General features: G+C 45.2%; 1 protein-coding gene across 2 annotated transcripts in view; it reads left to right on the forward strand.

Annotated features, from left to right (window-relative positions):
• The window catches only part of CSF2RB (colony stimulating factor 2 receptor subunit beta), a 70,534-nt gene that overhangs the window by 23,413 nt on the left and 25,605 nt on the right, over positions 1-21,516 (forward strand). For both annotated transcript variants that reach the window (XM_066596295.1, XM_066596296.1), the window contains exons 7-12: positions 2,402-2,567; positions 7,762-7,918; positions 8,802-8,962; positions 11,159-11,289; positions 13,048-13,240; positions 14,318-14,408. In XM_066596295.1, the coding sequence (XP_066452392.1) occupies positions 2,402-2,567; positions 7,762-7,918; positions 8,802-8,962; positions 11,159-11,289; positions 13,048-13,240; positions 14,318-14,408 (899 nt within the window). The remainder of the gene's footprint in view (positions 1-2,401; positions 2,568-7,761; positions 7,919-8,801; positions 8,963-11,158; positions 11,290-13,047; positions 13,241-14,317; positions 14,409-21,516) is intronic.

The raw sequence follows: 21,516 nt of genomic DNA on the forward strand, positions 1-21,516 counted from the left end.
ACATGTGTAAACATCTCATAAGTCAACTTGAGGTATGCTGCCACGTGCAGAGTGGCCTCAGTAGTAATAGTGTCCCATATATTGGCCCCAGTAGTAATAGTGACCCCCACAGTAGCCGCAGTAGTATTAGCGCTCCCCGTATACCAGCCCAGCAAAAATAGTAACCCCTACAGTAGCCCCATAGTAATAGTGCTCCCCTATACTAGCCCCAGAAATAATAGTGACCCCCCACAGTAGCCCCATAGTATTAATGCTTCCATATACTAGCCCCAGCAATAACAGTGCGCCCTATAGTATCAGTGCTCCCCTCTACCAGCCCCAGCAAAAAAGTGACCCCCACAGTAACCCCATAGTATTAGTGCTCTGCTATACCAGCCCAAGCAATAATAGTGACCCCCACAGTAGCCCCATAGTATTAGCGCCCCCTGTACCAGTCCAGCAATAATAGTGATCCCCACAGTAGCCCCATAGTATTAGTGCTCCCCTATACTAGCCAGCAAAAATAGTTGCCCCTACAGTGACCCATAGTAATAGTGCTCCCCTATACTAGTCCCAGCAATAATAGTGCCCCCTATAGTATTAGTGGCCCCCTCTACCAGCCCCAGCAACAATAGTGACCTGCACAGTGACCCATATACTTACCCTCTTGGTCTTAACAGCGCCAACGCTCCTCTCAGTGCTGCTGCTGCTGGTAGTGTTTGTGCACCCGCAGCAGCACCTCCTCCCCTCTCCTCTCTGGCAGAACAAAAGAGGACAGGTGAGGGGAGGAGGATCGCGGAAGCACACACTGACGGGGAGCTGCGGCACCTTGGCTTGTAATCACTTTAACCCTTTGCAATCCACTGTCTGACCTCCTGAAGACATTATGATTTAAGGCTGCACAGCTCCGATGTTGGAAGACATCCGTCGAAGTTCTCTTACTGTATGTTGCCAACCTCTCTGCTGTCGGAGCTTATCCAACATGTCCCCTCATGCAGTACTGGCTTTAGCCAGCATATAGCACCATTGTATAACAGCAGAAAAAGAGTAAGCCCCCTAGGAAAACCAGGATAGAAATTGGATTGGAAAGGGTTAATGGTGACCAGACGTCAGCCGAAAGGGGGACAAATGGCTGTTCCGTTGGGGTCTTGGCGGAAGGCAGGACACAGAGTCCCAAAGTAGGATGGTTCTGCCTAAATTGTGATGTCTGTTCACCTTTATAAAACCAAGCCAAAATTGCAGATTTTGCTTCCACTGGAAATGTGCTGACCCAGAAAATAATGTTATCATGTTATTTCTTCTGCATGCTGAATGCCGTAAAAATGAAATTTGACAAGAAAACCAATGGTAGAATTTCTTTTTTTCCCAACTTCCATCCCCCCCAAATGATGCAAATAAAAAAATACCACTTGTCCCTCAAAACAAGATCTCCTAAATTAGGCTAAGTCAATGTACAAATTAAAAGGTTATAGCTCTAGGAATGCCAACATGAACAAAATGGAAAAATGAGTTGTTCATTAGCGCATGAAATGGGCCCATCCCTAAACGGTTAAAGGTGTTATCTGCTACCTCAGTGTTTAATTCTGGTGTTCAAAAATTACAATTTTGGTGTATACACCAAAATTGCAACTTTTAGAGCTTTTGCACTACTTTCTGACACTTTTTCAAACAAGTGGGCAAGACCCAGCATTAAATAGTGGTGTGGCTGTGCACAGACCATCACATTTACAATAATCCATGCCATAAACTGTAGTAGATTACAGCATAAAACCTACTCCAGCTCTGAGCTGGCATATGGAAGTACTAGCGCATCTTGATATATTTCATGCTTATAGCCAGGCGCTGGCTTTACTTAGACTGGTGTATGAAACGCCAGTTTAAACAAATAAGCCCCATAGCTTATGGATTGTAAACATATTGTACCAGACATAGATAATAGTATATAGATCGTATAACAGTACTAACTAGTTATAGATAACAGTACTAGAGACAATGCATAGATAATACCAGAGCAATAATAATACCAGACCTAGAGTAGCGCATAGATAGTATAAGTCTGGGCGCACACGAACGGGTCGGATTGCACATGCGGATTTCCGCAGTGGAAGTCCTGTGATACATAGCGGAAAGTAATTGCAAATGGCCGTGGATGCGATCATTTTTTCACGTGGATGTACACAATGCACAGCGTATTGTCCACATGGAAGAAAGATCTCTCGCTCCTCTCCAGCCAGCATTGCGGCTATTCTTTCTATTTTCCTATGAAGTAACGAGTGTTTCCGATGCTCATTCGCAATGTTAATTGCGTATGGACAACAGAACACTTGCCCCCATTGACTTCAATGGAGGCCGTCCACGACCTCCTGCTGGAACGTACGTTTATGCTGGATATAGATGTAATTTTTTTACCTTTCCTTTTCAGGATGCTGCTGTACTTATCGTTATGGGAAAGACAGAAGTCAGCTTCAGTCCTCATCTATTTGTTCCAGGGAGCACCTACCTGTTCAGAGTCCGCTCTGTACCAGACAAAGATCATCTGTACCGTAGTGTCTGGAGTAACAATGTAGCATGGACGATGCCTGAAGAAGGTATTTTTGGATAAAACAGAATTACCGATAGGCAACTTATTCAACCACTATGTTGAGTGCAGAAAACTAATTGCTGCTCTTAACCTTATTCTCTATTATGAGAACCTTTATATTCTGGAGCACATAGACAATCATGAACAGCAGTTTATTCAGCTGGTACTAAGTTATATATGCTTCTGGGAATGTTGAGAGACTAGCAATATGGCTGTTATTGCAGACATCGAAACAGAAAATGAGGGACCTATTAAGGAAAATTAAGTAGAATCTGTCAGCCCCCATTATGTCGTTTTTTTTTAGTAAATTTTTGCATTCCCAATGGAGAATTCGTTCTAGAGCATCTTATACCTTCACACATATATGGCTAAATGGACAAGTGAGTATTACCATTATCATGTCCAAGGGCTTGCCCATACACAGTGTGATAACATCAGTGATAACAGTGAAAGTGTATATTGATGAACCTTGTTAACAAAGAGAATAGTAATGCCCAGTTGTCAACGTAGTAATTTCTAGAAGGAGTATAGTAGAGTACTGACAGTTTTAGGCTTTATTCACACAAGCTTTTATCATGGCAGTATGTGAAAACGTCCGGCTGGACCTATCTTTTCGTCCGGAATACGCCGGCCGGTCCAATAGACTCCTATGGAAGTCTTTGAGAACTGCCGGAAAAGGGAGGTGAGAGGGAGTTTAGTAGCAGCTCTGCTAAACTCCCGCCCCCACTGCGCCCCCTGCCGGTTGTCTGAAAAGGGAGGTGGTGGGAGGGGGCGGGAGATTAGCACATTAGCTCCCACCCTGTCCCGCCCCCTGCCATTGCAGGTAGCCGGCAAGGGGCGGAGAGGTGGTGGGAGTTTAGCACACTAGCCCCCACCCCTCTCATTGCCGTCAGCCAGGGATGGAGAGGAGGAGGGAAGGAAGAGCTAAACTTTCTCTCCCCGCCCAACGGTATTCTGGGCTGTGGCGTATACTCGCCACACCTGGGCTGTCTAAATGAACGCTTAAACAGGTGATGCAGCTGTGACTTGGTCATGGCTGAAAATCGCAACGCCCGTGTGAAGGAGCCCTTAGAACTGTGATTTCATGTGAAATACAGTTATTTACTAAAACGGATGTGTCAGGAAAGCTGACAGATCCTTTTTATGATGCAGTATTAAAATAAATCAGTTGGGAGGAGAATGTGGGCACAAAGTATCTGCTAAAACATAATTTGTATTAAAATGATTTTAAAAAAAAGTAAATGGCCCAAAATACATAAAACACATAGGCAGAATTATTGGTGCCAGTTTTCTGGCAGCTTTCCATCCCTTCTCTCAGTTTAAAATGCAACAAATGTATCAAGTATTGCACAATGTTTATAAATGTGTCTCATGTTTAAGTGCGTCTGGAGATTTGCAGTCACTTTTTATGCCACCTAACTACTGGAGTGAGATTGTGATAAATTTTATGACTTTTTAAAAACTTACAATTCTTATATCTGTCTAGAAACTTCACCTCACTCGAACCCCACCACTCTGTTCCAGACACTTTTCAAAAGTGGAGTGAGAGGTGCAATATCTGTTCTTTAAGACACAAATCGAGAGTAAATTTGTTGAAATTGATTTGTGCCAAAAGAGCCGCAATTTACACTGGAATTCTGCTGCAACACCAGTAATAAATGTGCCAAAAAGATTTATTGAATACAGCCACACTTCCCACCAGACTGGGAGACATAGTGGCCCATAGATTTTGGAGAACCACGAATAATTGTTCTATGTGCTCCTCCTAGTAAACCTTTTTTAAAGCAACTAGACTTTGAATAATAGACTACAGTATAGGCAGTGTTATGTACTTCTGTATAAACAGTTGTTAAAAGGGGATCTCCAGGACATCGACATTGATAACATATCCTTAAGATAGGCTTTCAAGGTTTAATTAGTTTGCAGCAACCTCAGGCTGGATTCACACGGGCATATGCATTTTAATGAGTGCCCGCCGGCGCTGTAAAAACGCGTGAACGGGCACACGAATCTAACATTTGTGCACCCGTTCAGGCAGCACAGGCTCGGCACATATGCACCAAAGCCTCAATGCCGTTGGGCATGGGGAGACAGTTTGCAATTAGAGGGGGTGGGGCAGGGGTGGAGATAAGCTCCCATGCCCTCCTCACCCCTTGTCCACAGCCAGCAATAGGAGTGGGCGGAATGGGGCAGAGTTTCGCTCCGCCCCCTCCCATTGCAAACAGCCATTGGAAAGAGGAGGAGAGAAGGGGGAGGGAGTTTAGCAATCATGCTGCTAAACTCCCTCCCACGTTCCTTCTCCCGCCGCTGTCAAAGGTTCCCATAGGAGTCTATGCAGTGCCCGACGTATTCCGGGCAGAAAGATAGTTCCAGGACTATCTCTCCTGCCTGGCGTAAAAGTGCTATATTGGCCAGCCAGGCGCTTTTACACCGTGGGAGTACGCCTGTGTGATCTGATGCATTGGAAACCAATGCATCAGATTGTAGCATATATCGACCAGCCATGAAAACAGTAGACGATATATGTTCATGTAAATAAGCCTTCAGTTAAATGAGATCATTTACATTACCACACAGACACTCCCGCTGTGCCTAGGCAAACAATGAAGGGAACACTCAGACTCCCTCCAATGGAGGGTCATCAATATTTAAGTCCTGGGAAACAATAAATAAAAGCATGTAAATGATCCAGAAATATGATTTTAAAATTAGTATATAAACAATATTATTATTGAGTTTAAAATAATATATAATTAGTGATAAGCAACTAATGGAATAATCTCTTTGGACCAATTTCACAAAAATCATTGCGAATCGGGACAACTAATTCCCACTCCCCTTAAAGTCAATGGGAGTAAAAATGGGTTAATTAATTTGCCCACCAGAAGGTCCTTAATGCAGGGAAAGCCCCCTAATTGCATGTGAATACAGCCACACATCTGGGGAACACTGTGCTCCTCCCAAAAATTTGTAAAAGTAGTGTACAGTAGTGTGGGGGTCACTTGTAGCACACGGGTGTCACTGAAAACAAAATAAGGTCCAAGTAGGGTCTCTTCGATCAAAAATTATGCCAACGAAAACAGGTGTGGTGCTTGTTTTAAAAGCAATGTCATAAATTTTGCAACGGACAAATTCCACCAGGTGAACAGAACACCCAAGCACGAGCCTTCTCCAAGGAACAGCTGTAGGGCTACAGCTGGTTCTTCTGCTTTAGAAAATGTTGGTTTTGGGAATGAGGAGGAGGAGAAAACATGGCAGTAGCAGAAGGAGAGCAGCAGCAGCACCACCAGTAACAGCACCTTGAGGTAAGGTTAGGACATCGACACAAAAATATCCATAGTCGATAGTATCGACAATCGCTGAACAAGCTATCAATTATTGTAAAATATCGGTGGAAAACTATCGATATTTCAATATATTGAATTTTTTAAACGCTGTATAAAAATAAAACAGGTCTAGGGTTAATAAAGCAACACAATCAACAAAAAAAAATTATAACTTTAAACTGTTGAATTTATTATTAACTTATAACTATTAATATAACATGACCGGGAGTGCAGACAGATGATTGGAGGTAAACACACTGAAACAAGGTCCTGCCAGCTACAAGGAAGCAAGAATATGGACGCTGGACCTGACGGGATGTGAGCATGATCTCCGTGTGTGTGTGTCTGTGGGGCTGCGTGTCCTGCAAATTGCTGCTGAGGGACCAAGGTCTCCATATCAACTTGTAAACAACGCAGGGCCTGGTAATGCAAACGCACTGCCCCGGACACAATTGTAATTGTGTTAGATGGGTCTCCTATCTTTTCTATGGGCACTGCATTTGCGTTAGACGCTGAACGCACGACATGTCGCGTCTCCTTTTCTGGACACGACCTTCGTGCGTTCACCGCAACCCTCCATCTGCATGTGGAAAGGCTTTCATTTAGAAAGCATTGCCCATAGCCATCGCGTTAGACGCAAGCGTTCAGAGCCTGCGTCTAACGCAATGAACAAACGCATGTGGAGAAGGGGCCTAAGACCCCACTTCTTCTGAGAGTCGTTTTGCCTGGAACAAACCTTATTGGTGACAAAGAGTCACCTCACACTTTCCAAAAGTTTCTAGAACTTGTTTATAAGTTCCTTAGTGCCGCGAGCAAAACTACATCGTGTACAACACAAAGGAAAGGGCAGAATGTAAAGAAGGAAGATCTGGTCACCGGACCACAAGACACGTCTCTTTTTTACAAAAATCCATATTATATCGCCTTAAACTACCGATATATCAGACATAACAATATCGATGAAAAGTATCGCCAAAGCATTAGCCATATATTGATATTTTGATATATCGGTTTTCGATGTCCCAACCTTACCTTGAGGGCACAGTGTGGTCTTTGATATAAATCTATGCTCAGTCATATGTGAGTAATGTGCTAACTAACTAGTGGAATCTGCCATGGAGATGCAGAAGTCAGGTGAAATCTATGGCTGGTACATTTTGTATATACTTCAGGTGATCCACATTGTCTGTGGACAGGCAGATGCATCTGTTAGTTATCACACCTCCAGCTGTGCTGGACACCCTTTTTGATAGCACCCTGGTAGCATAGCAAGCAAGCACATTGTGCAAGCTCCTGCCACTAAACTAGTTTAGATATCCGCAAGTCAAAGGGGCCAACGCCATGTCTGAGTACATCCATGTAAGAGCTGATATACTCTTGGACCATCATGAATAAAGGCTGCCTGTGACTATCAGTCCAACCTTGTGTTATTGCTATGCCATTCCTCTGTTAGACTTCCTCAGGCCTAAGCATATCCTATGTCTGATTCCACCATCCACGTAGAATAGCTGGCGTTAATGATGGATGGAAGAAACCAGGCATTTGGAAAATTCAACTTTCCCATGATTTTCACTAAAAATAGGGTTGTACTCATCTGATCCTGTTTAGCGAAAAACAGGGTGATTTTATCACCCGACCAATCACAATTAACAACACTACATAAAACCTATAATATAAAAATAATACTTCTTATAACATGCTTGTGGTTTAGATGTAAAGAACTGGATTCAGAAAATGCTGGATTATTTTATAGTACTGAAGACATAATATATACAGTACACATAGCAACGTCTAGAAGTATAGCCCAAATTAAAACATGAATGTATCTGATGACTGATCTGTTGCTATACAGCTCTTCATAATCTGTTTCCCCAGAGGACCCGGCTTTACCTCTAAACCTACGCTGTGAATATGATGGGTTTACACAGATGAAGTGCAGCTGGGAAGTGAGAAAAGAGCTGAGTGCCATGTCCTACATGTTGTATTACAAAGATGGCACAGCTTATGGTACAGCCAAGACATCTATTCATGGGTAAGCAATTAGTTTATTCAGGTGCGTAGCCAAATGGGGTGCAGAGGTAGCATCTAGGCTTTAGTGCTTGAGGGGAGCACAAGAGCCCCTTTGCTACATACGTATATGCCAATAGTATAAATGGTGTATTGTAGCTGGATAATACTGATACAGATTTTGTATTCAGCCTAGGAGCTTTGAGTCATGCTTTTGAGTTTATTCATCTTTGTAAATAAGTGCTGCCCTTTTTGATAAGTTTTCATTTACCTTTTCAGAATAAGTTGTCATGTGTGTATACATGAGGAATAACACTATTTCTGGCCATTATTTGACTTGTATCCGCATTTGTCCCCATTTTTCCCTGTGCATGGTGTATATCTGATTCTCCATCTTCTCAGGACTGGCAGAAGGAGCAGTTGTTGTGTAGTGTTCTATAGACTGTACAGAGAGAACTATAGAGATCTTACTTTCTAAATCCTATTACACATAGACATAACCTCATCAGGCAGGAATCTGCAGAAAGATTTAGCAGTGTACATTGGTATAAACTGTAAAAGATCTCATCATTAACTCTACTTGCAGCTCTTCTCTCCTCTCTACTCTAAGTGCAGTTCAGTGGACCTGATTACTCATCGCTCAGCTCTGCCCTCCTATGTCATTCAGGAGCTAGCAGACAATGGACAGCAAGCAAGGCGGAGGGAGGCAACACTTTAGAGAGATTTTTCTAGCACAAAAACGTCATTTTAGGCAAATAAAGTATGTAGCAGTTTTGCTAATTATCACACTGGCAATCATATAAGCACGAACTGTTTGAACCGTTAGTGCCCATTTAAAGATTTAGAAATTAGGAGTGTTAAAACTTGTACTTTTTTCTTTAATAGAGAATGTGTATGTTTTTGTGCAGTGAGAAGCCATGTAATAGTCCATCAAGTCAAATGATAGATGGGACACCTTATGTACTATACAGCTGTACGTTCCAAGTCCCCTCTTCTCAAGCAAACAGCTCTTTCCACATTCAAGTCCGACCAGAAGAGGAATTGAAAAAATTCAACGCTTCTAAAACAGGTGTGTAATATTTCACTCATGTCTTACTATGCTGTAGTTAAAGAAAACCTGTGAAATATTATAATATATGCTTGTACTCTCCCTAATCATATCTTGCTTAGACTACCACAACAACTTGCATCTCCACTGTTCAACTAAGGCTGCTTGTCCATAGGCGATTGTTCACTGCATTATCCGGGGCGATAACCCGGCCGTGGGTAACGCAGTGAACGCTTTCCATAGCATTGCTATGGAAAGCGCAACTCCTCAGTCCACGAACAGAGAATCATAGCGATCATTGCGGGATTCAAAATCGCGGCATGCTGCGATTTGTCACGATTTTCCACGGTCAGCCTCTCTGACAGATAGCTGGAGAGCTATCAGCGTGGAGAGCTGTCAGCTTTCACCTGCTCCCAGGTGGCAGCTCCCAGGCAGAGATCTGCCGCGGGATATTGCTACGCCCGTGGACAGGCAGCCTTATTCCTCTCTCCTATTGCTACTCTACTGCCTCTCATTTCACCCCTCTTCACCCTTCAGCACTGGGTAATCACCCAATGGGCAGTAAATATACTATATATCAAACCTCTCGCAATGTCATACAAGGCACTTCACAGAAACCACAGGTCACCAGATATTACCTTGTTCAGAAGGAGGAGGTGAATGAGAAGAAGAAAGAGAAGATCTCCTCCTCCCTCAGTGGTTAGCACTATTGCCTTGCAGTGCCAGATCCCAAGTTCAAATCTGACCAGGGACATCATCTGCATGGAGTTTGTATGTTCTCTTTGTGCTTCTTCTTCTTTTCCTCCTCCAGAGAAAGAAGAAGGAAGTCAAATCATGGTGGTTTAGTGCTTAGAACTGTTGACTTGCAGTGCTGAAGTCCTAGGTTGAAATCTGACCGAGGATAACATCTGCATGAAATTTTACAAAGTCCATGCAGCTGTTGTCCCTTATTAGATTTGAACCTAGGACCACAGTTTTGCAAGGCAACAGTATTTCTATTAAAGAACCAATACTACACTCGTAGACAGTGTTTCAACACAGAGGCGTAACTGGAAGATTCAGGGCCTCAATGCAAAATCTATAACAGGGCCCCCCAGCTAGAATGCTTTATTCATAGTACTAGGCTCCTTATATGGAGAAAATAGGCTTTATGGGCCCCCTAAGGGTCCTGGGCTTAAGTGCAACCCCATCCCCTGCTTCCCCTATAGTTACGCCCCTGTTTCAATACTAGTTCTAGGGGTTTTATGAACTTTCGGATTGCCAGAAACGCATCACCTGAGGTTCTACTAGCCAAACCAAATTTTTAGCAAAGCTCAACCAGAAACTACTGATTTAGTCCACTAAATGCTACTTACAACCTACCATAACCCTCTCTACACTAACTCAATATATAATTCTTATATTGTTCTGCTGTCCTATAATCTGCCTCTTTCCCCTTTTTCCTTATAGACTGCAAGCTCGTCTGGGCAGGCCCTCTCTCCTTTTCTATCAACTCTATTTTATTCTTTTTTTATCTGTTGTATTTTCTTATTTTACTGTTTTATATGTGCATTTATATATAATGTATTTATTATCTATTGTACGTATACAGTACCCCAAAAGTTAATGGCACTATAATAATAAAAATCACAGAAAACAGCCATATACTTACTGATATACTGATACAAGAGGGCAGGTATATACACCACTTATCCCTTAACCCTTTGCAATCCAATTTTGGATTCAGGGTTTCCTAGAGGGCTTTCTCTTTTTGCCATTATACAACGGTATGACCTGCTAGCTAGAGCCAGTACTGCGGTATGGGGAATGCTGGAGAGGCCCCCGACAACAGAGCGGCCAGTAATATACATAAGAATACCTTGCCGGACGTCTTCTGATATCGGAGCTGTACAGCTTTCAATCAGAATGTCTTTAGACGTCAGACAGTGGATTGGAAAGGGTTGACATGCAGACAGACAGAATGTTAAGTAGAGGAGCAACAAACACATGTAAATGACACTGATGAATCAGCCAATCACATAACCTCTATACTTACCGCTTGCTCCCCCACTGCTGCTCTCATCCTCTGGTCTCTGGTTACATCGGTCTAGCATTGTGCTGAGTATATTTCTTTTATATAGTTTTAGACATGGGGAGCCCAAAACTATATAACAGAAATAACTTGGAAAACCTCTTTAATTTTAATTTAAAAAATCATTGTTTTTTCTTGTGTTCCAGTTCAGACTGACCCTCCAACAGATCTCCATATAAAGGATCAGTTAAACTATAAATACAAATTTGGATGGAGACCACCAGCAGTTCCATATAATACCATCAAGCTGACATACCAGTTGTGCTATTGGAAGGAAGTAATGCTACCGTTTGTTATCATGTTATCTATTCTCTTACCAGTTGGGGTTGTGACACTGTTGTTATCTTTATACCTGTAGGGTGACTGTACTCATGCACTATATACCGTGTTTCCCCCAAAATAAGACACTGTCTTATAATTTTTTTTGCCCCAAAAAGGGCACAGTGTCTTATTTTCAGGGGGTGGGGACTTTTATTTACCTGATCCGTGGCACCCCGATGCCTCCTGATGGTGTCCAGCGGCAGCCCCATTGAAAACATAAGAAGTACATCGCGGACTTCTGCCACAGCTGTCACAGCTATGGCAGAGGATTCCTTCATCCCCTTGGGGACCGTGGGGATGAAGGAATCCTCTGCAACAGCTGTCACAGTTGTGGCAGAAGTCTGTGATGCTATCCATTTGCTTTCAATGGGGTTGGTACTGCTGCGGCCCCATTGAAAGCAGTGGGTTGCCGGCAACCCCCGCAGCGTGGATTTGAAATATAAGCCCTTCCCTGAAAATCATCCCTAGCTGTAAAGAAAAAAAAGAATTATACTCACCTAGAAGAGCTATCCAGCTCTTCTCTCCGGCCCCGGCTGTCTTCTGGAGGCCAGGGATTGAAAAATCCCTGCCCCCAGAAAGCACTGGTGTCATTGGCTGAGCACTCAGCCAATCACAGGCAATGTTCAGCCATTGAATGACAGCTGAGCTCTGCCTGTGATTGATCACAGCACTCAGCCAATCACAAGCAGTGCTCAGCCATTCATTGAATTCACTTTAATGAATGGCTGAACACTGCCTGTGATTGGCTGAGTGCTGTGACCAATCACAGGCCGCGCTCAGCTATCATTCAATGGTTGAGCACTGCCTGTCATTGGCTGAGTGCTCAGCCAATGACACCAGCGCTTTCTGCGGGCGGGGATTTTTCAATCCCCAGCCTCCAGAAGAAGACTGAAGGGGCTGGAGAAAAGAGCCGGACGGCTCTACTAGGTGAGTATAATTTTTTTAAACTTTTTTTGCAGCTAAGGATGATTTTCAGCGAAGGGCTTATATTTCAGGCCCGTCCTCGAAAATCATTGCTGCGGGGGTTGCCTGCAACCCTCTGCTTTCAATGGGGCTGCAGTAGTGCTGACCCCATTGAGAGCCATGGGATATCATCACGGACTGGTGCCACAGCTGTGATCACCACCATCGCTATAATAGCAACAGCCAGGTACTCCTCCACCACCATCACTATAGTAGCAGCAGCCAGGTACTCCTCCACCACCATCACTACAGCAGCAGCCAGAGGTACTCCTCCACCACCATCACTACAGTAGCAGCAGCCTGGTACTCCTCCACCACGATCACTACAGTAGCAGCAGCCAGAGGTACTCCTCCACTATCATCACTACAGCAGCAGTAGGTAGGTACTCCTCACAATGAAAGCAGGACAGGCAGGGTTTACACTACTACCTCTTCAGCTCCTTCAGGACAGCAAGACAGCGTGTGTTGACAGGGGGAGAGTTTTTACTACAGCTATTTAGCGCAGGGCTGATAGCAAATGGCAACAAGACTAAAAAGTATTGTCAACATTTGCAAAATTATAAGTGCATTGGTTACCATTTGGATCATCTGGAGCCCTTTCATTGTCATTCTGCCTATATTGTGTATATAGTGTATTCTGATTTTAGTTATTGTTAATACACCTGTAGGGTGACTAGCTATTGTTAATATACCTAGAATTTGACTCTTTATACCCGTAGGGTAACTCTGTTTATTGCCTTAATACCTGTAGGGTGACGAAGAATATCCTGATCTCTTACTGATTAATGTGTCCGGTAATGTGGCTGAATATTACATTCCAAGTTCTAAACTGATGAGTTCTACTAATTACACAGTGAAGGTACGAGCAAAGCCTGATAATAGTTCTGGATACAATGGGCCATGGAGTGAGTGGAGTCAAAGCTTTTCATGGAAAACTGACAAAGGTGAAGTTATCTTCTGTCATAATTTCCTCCTTACCTCTAGTTAATGCTCTCACAACTCTGCATCTTATTATAATATAAATAACAATTGTCAGCGTTCTTATCACATGAGTTACCTACAGCACAAAAAATCATTGGTGGCCAAATCTACAGTAGGTCAGGCCACGTCCTACTGGAAATGAGAAGTGTAAATGTGGCCTTTTTAATGTGTATAGACAGTTTTATCCCCAATACTAAATTTAATGTGTATAAAAGCCCCCACATTGGCCACAAATGGAAGCTGTTGGAGGACATAAGGAGTGTAGCTAAAGGCTCATGGGCATGGTGCACATTTTCAGCTTGGCGCATCCCACAGCTTCTCTTCAGGCTGCCAGCTTGACTCGTTCACAACCATTTCTGTGTCTCTGAAGTGACCCCTCCATACAGCTGGGGGTGTTACTGGAGTTTTAACAGAATAGATAATGATTACAATGCAGTAACCTTCAGTGATCACAGATGATGTTTCCTCTGATTGGTGTAATCTACTTTCATTTTACTACTCTATCTGGGTGCAGACCACCATGTTGATGTATTCCAGCCATGACTCATCTCTGAACACTTTCCTCATCCTGCCACTACTAATGCTCCTCTTAGTGCCCCTCACACAGTAGCAGTGATTCCTTTTATGCCCCACAGAGTAATAGCACTCCCACATACTACTGATTTCTCCATTATGCCCACCAAAAAATAACAATGCCCCCTTAGTGTCCCACAGTTAAAATCCCTTTATTTGTGTATGAACGCGGTGCTGGGGGGACCCACGCGAGCTGTCAGGGCCATGTCAGGGGGATGCGGGAGCTGAGGGGGCGTGCCCTGGATGTTCCCTTTCATTGGCACACCGGCCAACCCGCGTGCCCTGGGAGTTCCCTGTCACTGATAGCGGCCAACCCATGTCTCCACCCATACATTCGGTAGAGACATAATGCACCAGTAATGCTACACAGCTGAATATTGTTGATACGAGAACAAATCTTAATATTGCTTGCAGACTTAAACTTTTTGTCAATTTGTTTAAAAATCACATTTTTTATTTTCTTCCAGGTGTGGATAGAGTTGCCATAAGCATTGCTATATTTATTGCTTCAGTGGGATTCTTGCTTTGTATATATCTTGGGTTTGTGTGTCTCAAAAGGTGAGTCGTGTTAGTATTCTAGACATCAGTACTTTGACACAGGCAATCAAAATGTAGCAGAATTAATCTCTTGAGCAACAAATACCCATATATAAGACTAACACTAGATGATAAAGAGTTGTGACTGAATGGTTTATGTGTGGTCCTAAATCAATTGGGCAGAAACTCTGAATTCAAGTAATTCTGATTCCCCCACAGAGTTGGGAAGTTGGGTGGTTAGTCCAATAGGTGCCCACATATAGTGGTTGAGGCCTTAGATCCTGAGACCTGATGGCATCTTCTGCTGTACTGGATTGGATTTATAATAATTCAAAATGAAAGAAAGTTTTGATTTATAAGATATTCTTTTGTCTCAGAGTCTTTGTACTTGCACACTTTGCAGCTGTAAGCACCCTTGTGCTACTGTATGGTATTCTGTATGGCACCTCATTATAGAATGAATTGCTTCTAGAGAACTGTTCTGTAACATGGTGTCCAATGGAGCAATTGCAATTTTTGCACCATGCTATAATTTATTTCTGTCAAAATCATATGAAATGCGATAGAAGTCTATTTGTGTCATATTACAGCACCATACAACTCTGAGGTTGAACAAAGCCGTATCACATCGTGTGCATCAGGCGGCATATAGAGCAATTATAATTTGCGAGTTAAGCATTTGAAAGTGAATTTATCAGGCAATAAAACCCATTTCAGCCCTGGTTTTAGATCATAAAAAGGTTAACCAGTTGTAAGCACTAATTCTAAGCTATTAATTTGGAAGTGTAATGAGCTCACAAAAAGCAGTAGAGTCATTGTGGTCATTGCAAAAACTTACAATAATATGTCAATATTTATTCAATCTCTAAATGGAATTCAAAGCAAGCAGGAACATTTACTATATGCATATACTGGAAATATCACTTCGTTTACAATGACTCAAACTACATCAGAGTCAATCATAAATAGTTTTTTTTCTTTTTCACTGAGGATTTGAAGGGTAACGGTCACGCCCTGTGAGCCCCATAACTAAGGTTATGGGCTCCTAGGACATTGAGTGAAAGTAACATTGTAGGCTGAAAAAAGACATACGGCCATCCAGTTCAGCCTATTTTCCCCCCTAGTGTTGATCCAGAGTAAGGCAAAAAAAAAAACAATGAGGTAGAAGCCAATTTTCCCCAATTAAGGGAAAAAATGAGTGATGAGTCCAGGATGTGACTTTCATACTTACCTGCCTCCCTGTTCTCTTGCTGCTTGCTAGTAAAGTTAGTGCTTGGTGGGTTGAGCAGACTCGTTCTCTTCATTTCATGCACATTCAATGTCCGAGGAGCAGGCCCACAGCTGAGGAAAAAGCAGGGTAGAGAAAGGCTTTGTCACGGGGCTTTACCATCTCTTCCCCTGGGGGTAGCTCGGGACCCGAGCATGTTACTGCTGGGGGAGATCACAGGGGTTGTAACCGGGGGTTACCTTTAATCCAGTTGTCACTCATGATGCCACCGTTCAATCCTCTGTGGCAGATCCTTCAGACGAAATAAAGTAGTCCACACACAGGGTAACTTTCTGATCAAGAACCGGGAACAGTCAGTTCTGCTCCTTTACTGTAAACTCTTGAATGCAGATCCAAACAAACATTCTTGGTACAGAAGCAACAAGTCAGAGTTGTGCAACAGGGAGGATTCTCTGAGTATTTGGGTAACCCACAGTCCCAGTTATCTGTGCAATCCCTCTCCTATCAAACTGTATCTCTCTCTCTACTGGTCACTGTTGCTTCTTTTTCTTCTCACTGTGAAGCGGTTCGTCCTTCTCTCCGTGCTCAGTAAAAAAACTGAGAGCTCTTGGGTAGATTATACCCAGGTTAAGCGTAAAGAAGTCGCTTGGCTTCCTCCATATTATTCACACACGCGACAACCTCACTGACTTTCTGCCAGACTTGTTCCACTCGCTGACTCACTCATTCATACTCAACTCTCCCGACTCACTTTCTAACTTCTGCAGACACATATATCTAACATCCTCCCGTTCAATAAAAGGATACACCAAACTCTATACATTTTCCAGACAAGACAGGACATACTAGACAGGTAACCCTTTCAGTCCTGCAACCATTCAATTCTCAAGCAAGACACTGACAAAACATTGATACGAGACAGATACAGACCATTATAGAGGTGTCCTACCAACTCTGGGCCACTACACATGTACACATACTGTATTCTCATTATGGACAGTGTGTGCACAGTAAAGAGAGAGTCAACTCAGTGGACAGAGCAGCAGCTTTGTGGGCAGAGAGTAGGAAATGGAGAGGCAGGTGAGTAGTGATGAGCAAACTTTTAAAAAGTTTGCTTCGGCCGATTCACAGATATTTTGCAAAAGTTTTGTTCAGGCCGAATCAGTTCAAATCGAACCAGAAGTTCACCCAAATCCCTAAAACTTCTGCATAATACCATCTAAGAGCCATAAAAGCCCTGTATAACCCTCGTAGAATGTTACACAGGGCTTTTATGGCTCTTAGACAGTATTAGTGTTACCTTGCAGGACGGCGCTGGGTCCTGCGGCCGGCGTGCACCGCTCCGATGTTGGCTCTGGCGTCCCAGAGCTCTGCAGTCGGGGCTCTCCCGGCGGCGTGGGGCAGCCAGCGTGCGGCGGCGTGGGCGTGTCCGCCCGAAGGGTGCTGCCCGCTCCCCCCCACCTTCCTTATGCACAGTGGGAGAGTCGGCTCCTCCCACTCTCCGCCCCCGGGCGGAGGCTTGAAGTTAAAAGGCTGGCAGTGACCTGAGCTCACTGCCAGTTATTGGTTCTGCTAGCCTCTAGTCAGGTCTGTTCCAGTTTGCCCTAGTTGCTTGTCAGTATCCTTTCGTTTGCCTGTGAGCTCCACCTCCAGCCTTGATTTACCTAGTAAGTTTTGTTGGTCTGTTACACCTGCCTCTTCTGTCGGCACTCTGTCCCCCGTTCGTTAGTTCCATCGTGGTAGTCGCCAGGTCCCTAGCCAGTACAGGGACCGCTGCCCAGTTGTCCGCCTGGGGTTATCCAGGGCCGAGGCAAGTAGGCAGGGACAGTGGAGTGCGGGAAGTTCAGGGCACCCCATCTGGCGCTCAGGGGGCAGAGTGCCGTAACATAATAACTGGCCCTTTAAAACTGTTTGTCATGGAGGCGATCAGGTCCCTCACGAACCAGCTGCAGGCCCTGGGGCCTGTGATCCAGGATTTATCCGCCCGCATGGCGGCCCAGGAGCAGCGGGAAGTGTCGCAGGGGCCGGACGCCTCAACCAGCCCAGAACCCAAGTGCCCTCTTCCCGAGGTATTTTCTGGGGAGAGGAACAAGTTTTTTGTTTTCCGACAAGCGTGTCGCCTGTTTTTTCGGATGCGTCCCCGTTCTTCCGGGTCGGAGGCTCAGAGGGTCGGGCTGATAATGTCCCTGCTGCGGGGCTCTGCCCAGACATGGGCCTGTTCCATCCCCGAGGGTTCCTCCTGCCTGCAGTCCGTGGACTTGTTTTTTCAGGAACTTGGGGGTATCTTCGACGAACCGGACCGAGCGGGGTTGGCGGTTTCGCGGTTGCTGGAGTTGCACCAGGGGTCGCTTTGTGTGGAGGATTATTGCTCCAACTTCAGACGCTATGCAGGGGATACTGCATGGAACGATAGCGCTCTGAAGGACATCTTTTTGCAGGGCCTCTCGGATGCGGTAAAAGACCTGTTGATTTCCCATCCCGTTCCTGGGTCCTTAAGGGAGGCCTTGGAGCTAGCGGTGAAGGCAGATAGGAGGCTCAGGTCTAGGAAGCAGAATAGACAGGCCCGTAGGGTCAGGGAGGTCATTTGTCCTGTTCCCTCTTCTTCCGTACCTGTCTCTGTTCCTGAGCCAATGGAGGTGGACCCGCTGGACCCCAAAGAGCGACGCCGGATTCGTTTGGCACATCATCTCTGCTTCTACTGCGGGAAAGCTGGACATCGGGTGATCACCTGCCCCCTGAGGCTTCAGCGCTCACAGTCCGAACCGGCGGAAGAGCTCCGAGTTCTAGGCGATTACAGGGAGGATCGCCTAGGACTTCAGGTACTTCCTAAACTGTTGGTACCTTGTCAGGTTAGATTCTGGAATTTTTCCCGACCCGGGAAGGCGTTTATTGATTCCGGAGCAGCCGCTAACCTGATAAGCATGAGTTTCGTTAAACCTTTGATGGCAGAATTTGTGGCGCTGGAGACGCCAATTCATTTTACCAGTATTGATGCTACCCCTCTCTCTACAGGAGGACCCCAGGATTACAGTTCACGATGGGGGTTCTCCACTCGGAAGAACTGTCTTTCCTGGTTATGGAAAAAATGTTGGTTGATGTGGTGCTTGGTATGCCCTGGTTGGCACTGCACAACCACCAATTTGATTGGTCCACCCGAGAATTGACTCATTGGGGATCATCCTGTCATAATCACCTGTCTACCATAGCTGTGTGCTCCGCAGATACTGTGCTCATTCCGGAGTATTTGTCAGACTTTCAGGATGTATTCTCCAGAGAACTGTCTAAGGCTCTGCCTCCTCATAGGGAGTGGGACTGTGGTATTGATCTGATTTCCGACAGTCCCATCCCTAAGGGAGCCATTTTCAATTTGTCAGGCCGTGAGCATGAAGCCCTCAAGTCCTATATCTCGGAGGCTCTGGCCAACCGACATATCCGGCCGTCCAGGTCCCCTGCTGGGGCAGGTCTCTTCTTTGTAGAGAAGAAGGACGGGACACTAAGGCCTTGTGTGGATTATCGGGCCTTGAATAAAATAACAGTGAAGAACCAGTGCTCCTTGCCCCTAATTCCTGACTTGTTGAATCAGGTGGTAGGGGCCCACTGGTTCTCCAAACTGGACTTGCGGGGGGCTTACAATTTAATTCGGATTAGAGAGGGAGATGAATGGAAAACGGCGTTCAACACCGCGTTAGGACACTTTGAATGTCTGGTCATACCGTTTGGACTTTGTAACGCTCCCGCTGTGTTTCAGGGGTTTATGAACGCTGTCTTTCATGACTTCCTGGGGGTATTTATGGTCATCTATCTTGACGACATTCTGGTGTATTCTCCTGACTGGGATACACATGTGCAGCACCTGAGGTTGGTTCTGACCCGTTTGCGCGAGTACCAACTTTTTGTCAAGTCCGAGAAATGTACTTTTGGTTCTAAAAAAGTATCTTTCCTTGGTTATGTGATTTCACCCACGGAGATTCAGATGGAGTCTGATAAAGTAGCTGCAATCTCCCATTGGGTCAGACCAGACAACCTTAAGGCTCTCCAGCGGTTTTTAGGTTTTGCAAATTTTTACCGCAAATTCATTAGAAACTACTCTGTTATTGCTCAACCCCTGACCGACCTGACTAAGAAGGGGGCCGACTTGGTAAAATGGTCGCCGGCAGCCCTTGAGGCCTTTAGTCAGCTAAAGAGGGCATTTACGACTGCCCCGGTGCTAATACAGCCGGACGCACGACTACCTTTTTTCATTGAGGTAGACGCATCTGAGGTGGGGACAGGAGCAGTATTGTCGCAGGAGGTCAGTGGGAGATCTGGGTATAGCCCATGCGCGTTCTTCTCGCGGAAGTTTAATTCAGCAGAACGCAACTACGACGTAGGTAACCGTGAATTACTGGCTATCAAATGGGCTTTGGAAGAGTGGCGACACCATCTTGATGGTGCTAGACACCCAATTACCGTGTATACTGATCATAAGAATCTGGTATATCTCGCTAATGCTAAAAGACTCACAGCTCGTCAAGCCAGATGGGCATTGTTCTTCGCCAGGTTTAATTTCGTCGTGACATATATCCCAAGGGAGAAGAACGTGAAGGCGGACGCCCTATCACGGAGTTTCGGGGTGCCGGAAAGTGAGACTATGACTCCCGAGAATATCTTGGCACCTGGCGTGGTGGTGGCAGCTGTAGAGTCTAACTTCGTCCCCCAACTACAGAATGCCCAGCAGGACGCTCCTTCGGGGGTGCCGGAGGGCAGATGGTTTGTGCCAGAGACCTTACGTCTTCGAGTCATGGACAAATCTCACTCGTCGGTTCTCGCAGGGCACCCAGGGTTTCAGGGGACCCTGGATCTTTGTTCCAGACACTTCTGGTGGCCAGGCATGGCTCAGGAGATCCGCAACTTCGTTAGGGGATGCTCGGTCTGTGCTCGCAACAAGAGTCGACGGCGTCCTCCGGAGGGTCCCCTGAGACCGCTACCGGTTCCTTCCAGTCCAAGGTCGCAGTTATCGGTAGACTTTATCACTGATCTACCAGAATCCCAGATGTGCACTACTATCTTAGTGGTTGTCGACCGGTTCTCAAAGATGGCACATTTTGTGGCGTTAAAGAAGCTACCTTCGGCAAAAGAATTTGCCAAGATTTTTGTAACAGAAATAATTCATCTACATGGGGTTCCCCAAAAAATTGTATCTGATCGCGGGGTTCAGTTTGTGTCGCAGTTTTGGCGTGCCTTCTGTAGAAACCTGGGAACGTCGCTTTCCTTCTCGTCAGCATTCCACCCGCAAACTAATGGTCAGACTGAGCGGAAGAACCAAGATTTAGTGCAATATTTACGGTTATTTGCTAGCGAAAAGGCTAATCAGTGGGCAGAGTTCCTGCCGTTGGCAGAGTTTGCACTAAACAACCGCCCTTGTTCTTCCACTGGGGTATCTCCATTCTTTTGTGTATACGGTCAGCATCCTCGTTTTCTTACAGCAATACCTACTCCTTCGGTCTGTCCGGCAACGGATGTCGCCACAGATACGCTTCGGGGAGTATGGGAAGAGGTACAGAAAAACTTGGAAGCAACGGGGACTCGTATGCAGTTGCGTAGTGGGAAGAGTCTGTCTGTATCTGAACCGTACAGGGTGGGACAGAAGGTATACCTGTCTTCTAGAAATCTCAAATTGAGGGTCCCATCCTTGAAGCTAGCGCCACGTTACGTGGGTCCGTTTGTCATCACACAGGTGGTAAACCCGCTCGCCTACGAACTGGGTTTGCCAACTACATGGAGGGTTCACAGGGTGTTCCATAAGTCTTTATTGAAACCTTTTGTCCAGTACAGGGATCGCCGCCCAGTTGTCCGCCTGGGGTTAGCCAGGGCCGAGGCAAATAGGCAGGGACAGTGGGGTGCGGGAAGTTCAGGGCACCC

Source organism: Eleutherodactylus coqui, chromosome 3 (genome assembly GCF_035609145.1).
Source record: "Eleutherodactylus coqui strain aEleCoq1 chromosome 3, aEleCoq1.hap1, whole genome shotgun sequence".
Classification (NCBI taxonomy): Eukaryota; Metazoa; Chordata; class Amphibia; order Anura; family Eleutherodactylidae; genus Eleutherodactylus; species Eleutherodactylus coqui.